Source organism: Lontra canadensis, unplaced genomic scaffold (genome assembly GCF_010015895.1).
Source record: "Lontra canadensis isolate GAN:19392208 unplaced genomic scaffold, GSC_riverotter_1.0 scaffold16, whole genome shotgun sequence".
Classification (NCBI taxonomy): Eukaryota; Metazoa; Chordata; class Mammalia; order Carnivora; family Mustelidae; genus Lontra; species Lontra canadensis.
Genome location: NW_022631010.1, coordinates 16,580,956 through 16,597,397, shown reverse-complemented (window position 1 = coordinate 16,597,397; position 16,442 = coordinate 16,580,956). Strand labels below are relative to the sequence as shown.

The 16,442-nt window shown below is 34.8% G+C and overlaps 1 protein-coding gene across 1 annotated transcript in view; it reads right to left on the bottom strand.

The window, feature by feature from the left end:
• The window catches only part of MACROD2 (mono-ADP ribosylhydrolase 2), a 1,923,023-nt gene that overhangs the window by 1,449,787 nt on the left and 456,794 nt on the right, over window positions 1–16,442 (bottom strand). Inside the window, exon 4 of the mRNA XM_032859215.1 lies at window positions 4,244–4,273. Within this exon, the coding sequence (XP_032715106.1) occupies window positions 4,244–4,273 (30 nt within the window). The remainder of the gene's footprint in view (window positions 1–4,243; window positions 4,274–16,442) is intronic.

Sequence of the window (16,442 nt, the reverse complement as noted above, 5' to 3'; positions counted from 1 at the left end):
GCTTGTAAAAAATTATTACAAATTCCAAGGGTTTTTTTTTTTAGCATTCTAATGGTATGCAAAGGCAATGTAAAGGCTTCCTGAAAGGTAGAATCCAGTCATCACAGACCAGCCACATACTTTTGTAAGAAATTGGTATTCGTCTCTGCTTTTAACATATCCAGGAAATAAAGACAGAGATGATCAAGTTTACCAAGCATTTCACCTGAAATGATTAGGTAGTTGTGACCCCATCACCAGTGTTCATTATAATGAATGCAGTCAGTGACACTAAATTCCTAGAAAGAACAACCTCTAGCCCAAAGATAAAAATTCACACCAATGGGAAGAGATTCTCTCACTTTCAAATCAGAACTGAGAGGATGATTGAGGCCATTTTTTTTTTTAAATCGCCTTTCAGGAAACTTCTTTTCTTGGTTTATAAGCACTCAGAAAAGAACAACAGAATGTGAAGATTTAACAGATAATTTAATTTTATATACACTGATTTTGTCTTATTTTGTCTAAATTTCAAGTACTACTTACATACAATTGGGGCGAAGCCTTCTTGAGGGCCTGAAGAAATGGTACTTAATATAACATTATTTTTTTTCCTGCAGTGTCAAATTTTCTTGATCAGATTGTTCAGTCAATCAAAGAATTATTCCCTTTAGAGACTTTTGAAGGGATATTAATTCAAGTCAATAAAGGAAACCTCAATTAAATCCAAGAGAATTAACATCAATTCAATTGTCCCTTATTGGATGATTAATAAGTATTATTTTATAAACATCACTGACAGGATTAAAAAGATTTGTCATAGAATCAGAAGACCAAAATTCCGTTCAGAAAGGACTAAAAATATTCCTTAACTTTAATTTTTAAATATAGCTTTCCAAAAATCAGACATACTTTAGAGCAATCCTGACATGTCTAGAAGTGCATAAATAAATTTAAACCCATCAATGACCTACTTTAAAGAAAGAAATTACAGCCATCTTAAATACTTGTAATTTATCTTTATGATGATGCCAAGTCACTAATTTTAGAATTCAGAAATTAGAAATTATGGCATAAACTGCATTTTAGCAAAATCAACCATCTAGAGGAAGAAGTAAAGTATATACTTCAGGTAAATAGAAACCTGAATTTGCCTATTCCTGAATTTCTTGACACTGCTAAACATTCATGATATTATCTTCTCACACAGATTAGAAGAACCATAAGGACATACAGGCCAAACACCAGAGTTAGTTCTGTGGACACCAACTGTATTTCCATACATTAAAAACAAAGCAGCACGGCAAGGCTTTCTGAATAGTAGCTGCCTTCCCATCATGGCAGGAACTACTTATTGCCTATCAAATCCTCCACTATCCCCTTCCTTATTAGGGAACAGAACACTACTTCTAGCAATTCCATTTTTAGGTATTTATCTGAAGAAAATGAAGAGGCTAACTCAAAGAAACAAGCACCCCTATGTTCATCACAGCACTATTTACAATAGCCAAGATATGGAAGCAACGTAAATATCCAGAGACAGATGAATGGATTGAAATATAGGAGATCATGTGTGTGTGTGTGTGTGTGTGTGTGTGTGTGTGCATATATATGCACACACACACACACACACACAACAGAATAGTACCCATCAATAAAAAGAATATCTTGCCACTTGCAATAACATGGATGGACCTAGAAGGTAGTATGCTAAGTAAAATATGTCAAACAAAGACAAATACCATATGATTTCATTCATATGTGGAGTCTAAAAAACAAAATATCATTAAAAAATAAAATAAAAAAACAGATAAGCAATAAAACAAAATAAAACAGACTCAAAGATACAGAGAACAAACTGATGGTTGCCAGAGGGCAGGAGGGTAAGGGGATGGATGAAATAGGTAAAAGAAATTAAGAGGTACAATCTTCCAATTATAAAATAAATAACACATAAGGATGTAATGTGCAGCATAGAGAATAGAGTCAATAATATTGTAACAACTTTGTAGGGTAACAGATGATAACTAGACTTATAGTGACCATTTCATAATGTTTGTAAATATTGACTCATTATGTTGTACACTTAAAACTAATACAACACTGTATGTCAACTCTTCTTCTATAAGAAAAGAACAAATAGGAAGGAAAGGGGGAAGAAGGGATGGGGGAGGGGGAAGGGAGGAGAAGAGAAGAGGTAAAGAAAGGAAAAAAGAAGGAAAGAAAGAGTCTCACTCTCTCTGGTAGTGAGGTCTAAATAACCTGCAGAAACTTCTCCTGACCCTGTTCTTGGTTTCAACTAAAAAGAACTTTTTCAAGTATGTCACTCCACTTGTCACTCCTTCCTCTAACACAGATGACCTAATACCCATCTGTTGTATGCCAGAAGTACCAAGTTCTTCCCCCTTCCCCGCCATGGCCATTTGAAACAAGCATGTTTGTTCCTTAAAATTCTGTTTGTGATTATCTATGCTTGGTTGAAACAAAAGACTTAAACTTGGCACATGTCAACCTGTGTATCTGAGATTTTCCTCTATGAAAATATATCGTTTTTATTCCCTTTGTAAAGCAGTTAAGATCACCACGTTTTAAATAGAAAGGTATCATGGATAAGAAATAACCAGTATTAGTTAAATATAACCTGGCCAGAATAAAAAAAGAAAAGAAAATACAACATTAAGCACTTTTTCATGAGTGCATTGCTTCCTGGAATGAAATTACATGTATCCATTAATGACCCTTTGATAAGTTTAAGGCTAATGTAGACTTTCAGAGAAAGCTACTTAAAGAAAATGACCATCTTTAGGGGCCATCTTTTTTTATCTTTTGCCATCTTTCGTACTCCTCCTGACCCCCATATCTATAATGGCTAGAGCCATTTATTTACCCCAGTTACTACCATGGACCTGAGTTCCATGTACTAGGAAAAAAGAACAGAAAATTAAGAGCTTGAATGCTTGATGACACCATGGAATTACTATACAACCAGTCTAGTTTACATCTAGACTACTTGTACATGAGACAGATTTATCCTATTTAACAGTATTCATCAAATTGCTAAAATACCAATATTTTGTTTTGTAAGAAAATCAGCACTATGGGCAATTTATTTTAATAATGTCTTCTTGACAAGAGACACCTAGAAATAAAAATGTCCTGGGATATTCCCAGTAAAATTTCCCAAGGAAAATTTTCCCTTCTCATTTCCCAAAATTACAATGAGAAATCTTATCAATTTATATTTTCTAAGTAATTTAAGGAAGAAGACAAGAAATACTCTGCCATAGAATGTGCATTAACACATGATAATATAAAGAGTACTTTCTAGATTAAACTGTTTTTCTATTATTTCTATTTCCAGGATTCTGTTTTCTAAAAATCTATTGATTCCTATATAGGAACAATGATTAATATTTTAGTTTCCAAATAAAATTTACCCAGTAACATCTTGATGATAGCCAGGAAATTTTTTGAAAGCCTAAAGTTCTGTGCAATCACATTTACTGCAACTATGTACATGAAAAGAGGGAGCAAAGGGAAAAGAAGAGTAAAAGAGAAAGAGAGAAAACAAATGAATTTATATCCATCTGGGTCTTAAATGAAAAGCACCCTATTCTATTGTATAGTTTTCCTCCTACTATATTATATATAGATGGATTAGGAAAGCTTTCATCTTTCAACATCTCCAAGATTTTAGTAACAACAACAACAAAAAAATCCCAGTATAGGAATCTCTCTTCTTCATCTCAATTTGATCTCATTCATTCTCCTCTAAACAAGCTAAAAGACAAAGCAAAGTGCCAAGAGTAATATCTTTTTATTTGTCACAGTAAGTGGCTGATGTATCAAGCTCTCACACTACAAAGCCATATATTTTTTTAAGTCATTATGATGAAAAAAGAAAAATACCTAAATCCACAAGTCTCCAAATGTACTGTTTTAGAATTTATATTAAAAGTGACTCCATCACCTACTACATGTGTATTTGTCTCAATAGCTTAGGGCTGTTACAGCTTGTGCCAAAGTAAAATAGAGTTTGAGGAGAAAAGAAACAGTATTCCACATATTTTGAAGTCTTAAAATAACATTAAGGCAAACCAATGTATTTACTTTTATTGTAAGTTATTTTCTAGAAGATTATCACTTTTGTGGTTAATAATTATAACTAAATTAATTTTCTTTAAAGTGTCATAGAACTTACTTAATATTTTGTGGTTGGTGTGGTAAAAAATATATTTTAAAATAAGTGATGTTCAGGACTTACCACCTCCTCCTCCAAGAAGACTGGCGTTTGCTGTTTAAAACAAAACAAACATAAAAACATTAAATAATACATAAGAACTATTTAAAGCAAAACAAACAAAAAACATAAAATAATACATAAGAACTATCATATGTCAGATAGTTTAAGAAAAAGCTGGTGGTGATCATGTCTCATAAATACACAAAGACTCACACAATGTACTTTCATATAAGGATAGCTTTTATTACTCCTTTATGATGGTATGAAAATTAAAATAATTCACTATCTCTTTTTTCTCTTCAAATGACTATATTTATATGTATTGCCTTCTAATAAAATGAAGTACATATTGTGACTCTTTTATTTTCTATTCTGTATCTAAATTAATCTTCTATATTCTCTGATTTATCAAGTAGAGATAGAATAATGTTATTTAGGCAATTCAACTGTTTCAAAGGACAATGTAACATAAAAGAATAATAATTTGAATAAAACATCATCAAATAAAGCTATCCTAAGACACTGTGCAGTAAGAACCCTTAACCAGTAACAGATTTATTACTTTTAGCACTAACGTTTTATTTGAGGAAAAGAAACGCATTTTTGTAAAACAATATTGTGCCATTTCTTACATAGTTACACATTATCCTAGCACACAGATTTATAGAAGTCAAATAACAAGCAAAGTATAAGATAATTCCACTTGAATTTCTTTCAAGAGGTCAAATCTTCATAAAGTTCCATTGCAGGTTTCTGCTGAAGTAGTAAACAACCTTATGCCTACGTTTATCTAATCATTATAACAGCCAGAAAACAAAAGTTTATACATACTGCACTGAGCTTTATTCCATAAAGTTCTTATGTATCCTAGGCATAATCTCACGCCATTATAAAAAAAGAAATCCTACAACAGTATAAAGAAAGTGTGTGGCATCCAGGGTCTCTTTCTTTGTGTAAAAACTTGAACTACCAAAAACCAAACAAACAAACAAAAAAACAACCAAAGAAATCATTTAAGAAAGAGAAGTAGGAGTCTTTAACTTGATCTTCAGTGTGCTGTCCACAAACCATTGCCGTAATTAAGAGAAGCAAATACCTAAGCGTTACTGATCCCATCGATAAATAATGGATCATTTTAGCAACAAATGCCCATATTCATAATTCCATGAGGTTAACTATGTGATAATTTATACAACACTAAAGAGAATACCATGAAAATGTATAGAGAACACATGCCTTTGAAGGTTATCAGTATGTCAATATTAGAGCATCAAATCTTATTTCATATTATCTTCCAAGGACAGGACAATCTAATTGCTGCTTTTGCCTTCCTCTCAGTACTATTTCCACAAACATGAACTAGATAGCAATGGCATTTATCAATCATAAATAAAACACACTTCTGATGTCATAAAATCTTCAGCCATTCTGGAAACTCAGGTCCCCAAATCTATCTGATTTCACGCAAGAGTGTATAGTATTTACACAGATGGTAGCCAGGACTTAATGTCCTGCACTGGATCAAAATTTGTACCTGTTAAAGTGGTAACTTGTTGCAAGGGCATGAGGAAAGAAGTTGTGAATTCTATTTTGGTTCCTACACCCTTCAGTGAATGGCAGAATTTTCATGATCAACCCACGTCTCTTGGCTAATTCAAATGTTTTCTAAAATTTCAGCTACCTACATTTATAAAACCATATGGCACTTCACACTCCTGCTGATTATTTATTAATTTTTTAAATTATTTATTTTTATATGTCACTGAGAACTGCTTCCCTATCTGTAAGTTTTCCAGATCCCTGAAACTCTCTTTTCTTCCACCCTTCACATATTCAGTCATAAAGAAAAAGGTATTTCCAAGAACAAACAACAATGAATGGTAGCTTTTCACTCAAATTATCATGGCCAGGAGCACAATAACACAATGCAGCTACTTTTACCCAATGTTTAGCTCAATAAAGATAGAGGTCACCTGTTTTGAGAACATAGCCCAAGGTCCATCTGTTTAACTAGGCACTTATCCAATAGATGAGGGTAGATGAGTAGGCATAGGTACAGGAACTAGAACCCCAGTCCTGGAAAACTATCAAGTCAATTTATGTCAGATGTGTGCTCATGTCTAGATAAGTGTATCTGGTCACATTTTAATATCAACATAGAATTACTTTACCAAACTGTGGCATTCTGCATAGTGTACCACCACTGTGTGTGTGTGTGTGAGAGAGAGAGAGAGAGAGAAAGAGAGAGACAGGAGGGGACATGGAAGGGCAGCAGGAGATGGAAAGAGAATCTTTTTTTTTTTTTTTAATTTCTTTTCCGAGTAACAGTATTCATTGTTTTTGTGCCACACCCAGTGCTCCACGCAATACGTGCCCTCCTTAATACCAACCACCGGGCTCCCCCAACCTCCCACCACCCCCTTCAAAACCCTCAGGTTGTTTTTCAGAGTCCATAGTTTCTCATGATTCACCTCCCCTTCCAATTTCCCTCAACTCCCTTCTCCTCTCCATCTCCCCTTGTCCTCCATGTTATTTGTTATGCTCCGCAAATAAGTGAAACCATATGATAATTGATTCTCTCTGCTTGACTTATTTCACTCAGTATAATCTCTTCCAGTCCCGTCCATGTGGCTACAAAAGTTGGGTATTCGTCCTTTCTGATGGAGGCATAATACTCCATAGTGTATATGGACCACATCTTCCTTATCCATTCGTCCGTTGAAGGGCATCTTGGTTCTTTCCACAGTTTGGTGACCGTGGCCATTGCTGCTATAAACATTGGGGTACAGATGTCCCTTCCTTTTGCTACATTTGTATCTTTGGGGTAAATACCCAGTAGTGCAATGGCAGGGTCATAGGGAAGCTCTATTTTTAATTTCTTGAGGAATCTCCACACTGTTCTCCAAAGTGGCTGCACCAACTTGCATTCCCACCAACAGTGTAAGAGGGTTCCCCTTTCTCCACATCCTCTCCAACACATGCTGTTTCCTGTCTTGCTAATTTTGGCCATTCTAACTGGTGTAAGGTGGTATCTCAATGTGGTTTGAATTTGAAGAAGGAGAGAGAATTTTAAGCAGGTTCCACACCCAGTACAGAGCTCAACACAGGGCTTGATCTCATCACCCTTAAATCATGACCTGAGCCAAAAATCAAGAGTCAGAAGCTTGCTTAAATGACTGAGACAACCAGGTGCCCTGACTTTTAAGATAATTTCATGTTCATTACTATTCATGTAATAGAACTTAATCTTGAGTGCTAAAATATACTCTCTCTCTCTCTCACACACACACACACACACACACACACACACACAAATATATATATTTGAAAATATATAATGGAAAAAATATATATATTTTATATATATTATATATATATATTATATATACATATATTTTTATTTCATTCTAAGCAATTCTAAGAACTATAATCCGGGTAATGACTTTTCTAAAGAATTCATGAAATTTAAGCCTATTTTATCAATTTTTAAAAAAGATTTTACTTATTTATTTATTTGACAGAAAGAGAGTGAGGGGAAGCATTCTCAAGCAGGGGGAATGGGAGAGGGAGAAGGAGGAGCCTGTTGCAGGGCTCTATCTCAGAACCCTGGGATCATGACCTGAGACAAAAGCAGACACTTAAAGGACTGAGATACCCAAGTGCCCCATCAATTTCTGTTCTAAAAAAAAAAAAAAAAAAAAAAAAAAAAAAAATTAATGAAATGTTTATTAGCAAAAATATCAAGGGAATTTTCTTGAGTAAAAGTGACATAAATGAAGGCAAATAAAAGCAAACCTTTATCAGGATTTCAAAATATTACCTTTACCTTCACAAAATACCTTATATATAACATAACTGATGCTCAACATTTATTGTCCAGGTGGATGAATATTTCTTCCATTTCACCAAAGTGAAATGACTTTTGTGTGTCTAAAATTAATAGTCATTTAATTTCTACTTAATTATCTCTAATAGATTGAGTTACATCCCAATTAAATAGGAAGCCCCTAAAGAGAAGGTCTGCGTTTAATAGTTTGGACTGCATCTAAGAAGCTCTCAATACATTCTTGCTAATAATGGAAGACCTGGTAAGTTTAGTCCAATTTCTCTTTTGTTTTAGAGGTATGTGTTTACTAAAATGTGTGGAAAAAGCAAACTTTGGTGCTTTTTCTGTATGTAAAATCAAAGACTGTTAAAAAAACTTTTAAAATTTCTTTGGAAATATTTAATGATTAAGAATGTACAAAGTATGTTTATGTATTTCTGTCCCTACCTAATTCCCTTGCTAGAGGGAATTTTGGACATGCCTCTTGTTATTCTCAAAGCCTCACAAAGAAGGAAAAGGAGAAAAGAAACAAAGAAAATTTAAAGTTTATGAGCATGATATCACCACTTCTAAAATAAGATTTAAAAATCTCTTTTCTGAGCATTCTAACCAACACTATCTTTATTCACATTTTCCTAAGTAAAATACCCTTTCTATTACTAGAGAAGTAGAGGAAAAAATCAAGTTAGTAACTGTCTCAAAAAATCGATTCAATGAGAAACTAAAATGAGCCATTACAAGTTAATGAATCTATATATTGCACTTTTTCGTGCCCCCAAAATAACTCAGTGAGATGAACAGTTTCATTGTTTATAAAGCAAAAAACAAAAACAAAACAAAACAAAACAAAAAAACACTGAACATAAAGTGGCAGATTTACTTAAATCTAATTTCAAAGTGGCAACTATGGAGAATTTACTTATCATATCCTCACCAAATGATTAATTTTTTAGAGATTTTGAGAAATTGTTTTCTTTCAACTGCACTCAATTTTGAATTTTTTAATGAAAATTATCAAATTTCTATAGTTATATTCACTTTTAAATTATCAAAACCAGAAAATAATACGATGTAGGAATCCTTTTTGTGGGATAATTAGCCTATATGAAAGATTACCACATCACTTACCAATAGTATCATTATTTCATGTGTTTCTCAGAACACAAAGGGAATGTTAAACTACCTTTATTCTAAAAACACTATCTTGAATGTCCCTGTGTGTGTGTGTATATATATGTTTGTGTGTGCATCCATTTGTATCTTTTTATAAATATAATTAAATTGTGGATCAAATGATGAAAAATAAAATTACTATATAAGTAATCTTCCTAATATTACTGGGAGTTCCTAAATGGAATGCATGTCATACATCATTAGAAATGTAAGACAAAGCTACAGTTTATCAGACACCTAAAGGGCTTTTCCTCGTAATATCTCAAAATCCTTTTTAGTCTGTATAGGCTAATAGAAAGAGCCACACAACCTATTTCAATTATGTCTCAGTTTCTAAATACCTCAGTGATTTGTGTTAAGTCATAGTCAACTATCTTATTTATCTTCTATCAGGAAATTTAGAATTATCAGGGATAGCAAACAAATTTCCAATAATCCTCATTTATTAATTAGAAAAGACTGTCAGTACCTCTTGATTTGAAAAAGACTTTAAGGCTAAGTCTAGGGTTAGTGGGAAAGAGAACTATAATCAGTTAATAATACTGATCACAGTCAGAGTAGTGTAGAGAGAATTGAAATGACAGCAGACATGCCATATATTGGACATCTCTGCGACAGATAACTTCTCTTGTTTTTGACAGTTCTCTTAGATTTGACAGTTTTTGAGGCAACAAAATTTTATTCAGTAATCTTAAAACACAAAACCAAACACAAAACCACTAACCTAACATATGCCCTGTATTTTAGCATACTTAACAGCTCCTGCTGTTTGTGAGTCTGAAATATGGTAGCTCCCATTATCCACAGGGGACACCTCCCAAGACACCCCCAGTAGATGCCTGAAACCTCAGCTAGTACCATAACCTATGTATACTATGGTTTTTTTTTCCCCTTTTCCTATGCACACCTATGATAAAGTTTAATTTATAAACTGGGCACAGTAAAAGATTAAGAACAATAATAATAAAATAAAGTAATTATTTATAAAGTACTGTAATAAAAGTTATGTGAATTGGTTTGTCTCTCTCTGAATACCATGTACGGCACCCACCCTTCTTCTTGTGATGATGTGGGATGAAAAAATGCCTACCTGAGTAGGTGAAGTGGGGTGAATGACGTAGGCATTGCATGTTAGGCTACTACAGACCTTCTGACGACAAGTCAGAAGGAGGATCGCCTGCCTCCAGATCAGGTGGTTGACCACCGGTCACTGAAACCCCAGAAAGTGAAATGCAGATGAGGGAGGCCTACTGGAATCCAGACTGTGAAAGAATCCAGAGCTGGGAGAGGTAAGTAACTCAGGTTGACTGTGAGCTAAGCTGGCCTGGTCAATGTCTGAAAAAACTTTGTATTCCACTTGCCAAGTAATTTCTATTATCTTTACAGTAATTATTTGTTTTCCATCCCATTTCTACCCCCACCCAAGACTACCTGGCAAACAAGCAACAGCCTGAGACTAGTCTTTAAACATTGATTAAAAGTATTTGTGCAGAGTTTCTGTTTTCTTTTCATCATTACAAAGGAAATTGTAGTTACTTTCATTCTAACAGGATCCTGACCACCCAGTTCAGTTTATTTATTTTGCTTTCTTATTACAATAGAGCACATGGGATGTCAAATTATTGTTGGTAAAAAAAACTTCCCCAGAAGCTCTACCTAACACACCATTTCATTCACAACATGTTATCCTAAAAGGCACAAAAGCTGAAATGTCACCTTTTGGAATGGCACATGTGATAGTCCCTATACTTTGAAACTCAAAATAGGAAGTGCTAAAACATCTAATATTAAAATCCAAGGCACATGCATGACTCCACAACTACTTCATACAGGGAGCAACCATCCCAACGGACAGCTGTGGAAACACAATCTACTCAGAGAAATACAGCCATCAGTTTGGCAACAACTCTCTGTTCATGCTTTACTAGATTCACACCTTCTAAACAAAAGCAATGGAACACCAGAGGTTTGGGGCAATAGTACAATTTCCTGTTTTGAAGCTGACAAAGAGAGAAAATTAAGCATAGGCTTAACTACCTCACATGTAGAAACCAGGCATAAATACATGATTAATACTTTACATTTCATACTTACTTCAGAATTTAAAGGAACCACTGATTATTCCAGGGTCTGTGTGTTTTGTATAAGTTGCAACCTACTATGAAGCCAAGAATAGAATACAATGAGCCCTACAGTTGATGAAAAGGCATCAGGGATTAGAAAATTTACTTGGGAGTATTAACAAATATAACAAAACAGAATTACTTCTGTTGAAGTAGGAGGGAGAAGCAAGAGCTGCCCCTCATTAGCCAATCTGGCTCCATCAGTCACCATTTTGTGCACTCAGTGACTTCAAGAAATACTGCAACATGGGAAGAAAACTGCTCATTTTGCCCAACTCCTTCATTTTACAAAAGCGAGAAGTTAAAGAGGATCAGTGATGTCAGGTGGCTTGCCTAGGATCAGACCCAGGAGAGGAACCTATCATACAGTATTGCCAACCAAACTAGAATCACATACACACACACACACACACACACACATACACACACACACAGAAATGTGTTCTCCACTACCTGACCAAAAAAAAAAAAAAAGAATTCCTATGAAACTTTTTATAAACTAAAATGGCATAAAGCAAAAAAGTAATCATCATTAATTTACATGGAAATTTTTTTTTAGCATTCCCAGACCCAAAAAATGACCTCTTTTGGGCTTTTCTGATACCTTAGGACATATCTTGCTAATAGATACACAAAATAATCTGCAATAAGGCAGAGATGTTCATAGGTTCAAAGCTACAGTACTTTGATGCTGAGATGCTGAGCCTAGTTCTCAGGGAAGGAGCCTGATGGGGCCACTCACTGCTCAGGAAACATGGTGCCTCTGTACTGGCTCACTGCAGAAAAATACTGAATGCTCTTTCCACTTCTTTGATAAAAGCAAAAATCCTCTTCAGTTTTCTTTTCAGTTAGAGAAAATAAGTACCAACGAAGGTCTTCTGTACAAGTTAGGTGGTATAATATGAACTTTTGAAAGGCAGGGGATAGCTGTATGTGTATATATATATACTTTTTTTTTCCTCCTCATAAATCACATCCAAAAATGGTAACAAAACATAATATGCATAGAGTCTAGTAAATGTTATGCTACTGAAGATCACCTAATTGAATTATAAAAGGGTGAACTAAAGCATTGGCAGTTCCTACAGCTCCCTAAAGCAATGTAACTAATGCAAAATGAGAGGAATCAGCACATGCTTTTATGTACCAGTCATCTTTCTCGACACTATATTCCGAATCAGTTGTAATTTTGATGATGATAACACTGGCTCAGTCACAAAAATAGGACTACTTAAGGAACCCAATCTGGACTTTCCAAAGAGTGAACAAGCGTGTCTAAATAGGGAAAAAATGAGTTCAAATGTGTATTAGCTTTGTGGTTATAATGATACAAGACACTTGAACAGCAGTTTTAACTTGTCTTTGATAAGAAAGGTTTTGAACACAAACCAATTTCAATTTGAAAAATACAAGATGTGCTTATTTAAGGGAATATGATACACTTTTAGCCTGATTAAAACATAAGCCTGAACTTGCACCCTCATTTACACACTTCTTGGGAAGACTAATTTGTTTCAATAAAGCTAGACAGTCTTTTTGAAGAAAACTCCTTTACATGGTTGCCTTGTTTCATATTTCTCTTAATATTATGGAATCTTTATTTCTCTCCAATAATGAAACAGCATTGAGATTTTTTTTAAAAGGGTTATTTTCATTACATTTTAAATAAATAAGACAAAAGAACAATTCTCAGTCATAGTGAATTGATGGGAAGATTGAGACAAAGAACCTCAGAGATAAAGGATTTGGGGTTAAGGAAAATGCATAGGATTGCTACCTGGAGAAGATTCCTTCAAGGCCATATTTGTTGGTATCAACAGCACTATGCACAATTCTTAGCACAGAGTAGGTACTGAATAAATATGTGCTAAATATATAACTAAGGGAGTAACTGGAAGACAGGGGAAGAGGAGAGGGGAAAGGGAAAACTGTATTTGTGGAACAGGTGGGAGAGCTACAATAATAGGTAATGGCTCCTTCACAGTTTAACAGCAAGTGGGGCTGTGCCAGGAGAAAGCCAAACAGATCAAGGTCCAATTCCAGACTCGATCATCATCTTTGAGAAAGTTATTGAAACTCCAGCTAATGATCTAACCATTTGGAATGTCCATTTCTAATCAGTAATTTGGTAAAATGGTCATGATACAGGTTTGCTGAGCACAGTGGGAATGATAACTAAGTAAACCACTCTACAGTACCTGGCACTTGCTGAAACTCTATAAACATCAGCTCATAATCCATGACCTTGATTGCAGTGCTACCTCTGGTAGTCACACTAGAAGTTAAAAACAAAACAAACAAACAAAAACCCTGGGGCACCTGAGTGGCTCAGTTGGTTAACCGTCTGTCTTCAGATCGGGTCATGATCCTTGGGTCCTGGGACTGAGCCCCTCATAGGGCTCCCTGCTCAGCAGGGAGGCTGCTTCTCCCTTTCCACCTTCTCCCCCCCAACCACCACTTATGTTCTCTCTTTCAAATAAATAAATAAAATCTTTTTTTTTTTTTAACCCACTATTAAAAGCATTCAGACCGATCTACGCTTTCCGGGAGCCAAAGCCATATTCATTTTAGAGAACTACAGATTTCTGCCCTTACTCTGAAATGTCCTGTGCTATACCCTCATCAGAGTTTTGGGAAGAACTAGGACTTAGGCACAGAGGAGAGTGAGGAACAATGCCATCTTCAAATTCTTTTGTTTTTTTATTTATTCCAGAGAGAGAGCAAGTGAGTGAGCAAGGGGAAGAAGAGCAGAAGCAGAGGGAGAGAGAGACCCACCAGCAGACTCCAGGCTGAGTGCAGAGCCCGGCATGGGGCTTGATCCCAGGCCCCAGAGATCACAACCTGAGCCGAAATCAGGAGTTGGGTGCTTATTACCCAGGTGCCCCTCAAATTCTTTCTTTTTAAAATTCTGTCTTTGGGCTTAGGCCAATTAAGGAATAATTTTATACTGGGGCGCCTGGGTGGCTCAGTGGGTTAAAGCCTCTGCCTTCAGCTCAGGTCATGATCTCAGGGTCCTGGGATAGAGCCCCACATCAGGCTGTCTGCTCTGCAGGGAGCCTGCTTCCCCCTCTCTCTCTCTGCCTGCCTCTCTGCCTACTTGTGATCTCTGTCTGAAAAATAAATAAATAAAATCTTAAAAAAAAAAAAGAAAGAATAGTTCTATAAACCCATAAAGAAAATGAGTGTCAATATTTTGTATATTATAAGAGATTTTTCCTTTCTGGGTTATATTAATTATATAGTTCAAAAATAATGTTGGATATTTATAACAGATAGCTTCTGCTTACTGCACAAGACCCACTCTTTACACTATACCCTCTTCTCTGCCAAAAGTGATCAATATAGAGGGCATCAATGGGTCCTCCTAACCTCTGGCTCTGGTTGGGTTCAGTTAATGGGGAACCATGGCAAGAGCTAGTGGGAGAAATAAAAATCAGTTCAAAGTTTTTATTTCCCTGGTTCACTCCCTATAAGCTTACCTTGAACTATGTCCCTTGCATAAAGGTCACTCCTCTAATCAAAGTCATTTAGTTTATAACATGACTTTCTCTCCTTTTGGGCTCTGACTGGTCTCCTTCCATTCATTTCCTTGAGATCAGAGTGGTAATAGTTGTGCTGTTGGTAAGCACTGGTTCCTGAACAATCCCTTGAGTTTCTCCTACACCATTCCTGGCTCTAACCCTCGTACTTATTCCCTTTGTAAATAACCCATCCTTGAAGTTTCCTAATTTGATTGTGCCAAGGTTCCTATAGGGACCTGGACTTAACAGATATGGTTTACCCAGACTGGTCACAACTGGTGGCTCTCCTAAATCTCATCACATCCCTTCACAAACTAACTCTCTGAATTTATAACTCTTTTGAGGATGGCCCCTGTACTTATATTTATTTGTGTAATAATGAATATGGTAGACTGTTATCCTTATTAATTAAAAAATATAAAATTTATAAATATATAAAAATATGAACATAAATATATAAAATAATATATATTCATTTGAACATGTGAATCAAGTATTTTATTAAATCCAACTGGTTTTATCTACTATTCTTCCATGTTCATATAAATATATACACATAATTGAATCTTCCTAGGATTGCTATTTTAAAAACAATGGATTCTACTATAAAGAAATACCATGTAACATAATTTTCTTATTTACCATATGTCAATGGATTTAGCCTAAAAAATATATGACATACTATACTCTTCTAAAGTTTGAGTGAAACCACTCCTATTATATGTGGGCACTTAGATTGTCACCATTCTTTCCATTATAGACAGTGATCTAGTAAAAATCCTCGTGTGTGTGTGTGTGTGTGTGTGTGTGTGTATTCCTATATATTCATACTTGTCCTATAGAACATCCTCCAAAGTATTTGTGCATAAAAGAGCATAAACATTTTTTTAAATTTAAGAGTTTAACAAAATTATTAAAATATGTGTATGAAAATAAGTCAAAATTAGCAAAAGTTTAACATTCATAAGTATACCCTGGGTACATAAAACATCAGCATCATTTGATGTCTTATTTACTGGTAAGCTGATCAAAATGTTTTGACAAGTACATGAAGTTCACTGAACTGCCTCTGATTTAAATGTAAAATACATCAGTGAAAAGTTCTCACTATACCTGAAAGGGTCTGAGTTTCTGATTTCAAATATATAAATTTTAAAATGGTCTGTTTTTAATGTAAAAATAATAAAGCCATCTCAACTGATGGTGAGCCTCTTTAACCACTTTCTTTTCATGTTTACCAGATACAAACCATGACAGGTCTTGAACTTCAAAGCAGACTAAAAACTTGCCTAGAAAAGATTAGAGAAAGAAAGTTTCCACTACTTTCTAATTAAATTCCTTGCAAATTTAAAGTATACTTCAGAAGCTTAAAGATACAAAAGTTCAGAAGGTACTAACTTATTAGAAAGATATGGAAGTGAAATTTATCAAAAAAAAAAAACAAAGAGATGTGAGAATGCTTCAGCTCAATATGGATTTCAAGGCTAAGTAAAACTATTTCTTTTCTTTTTTAGATTACTGTAGCATATGAAGACTTTCTCTAGCAGTGTTAAAGAAAATTCAGTAGAACATATGTT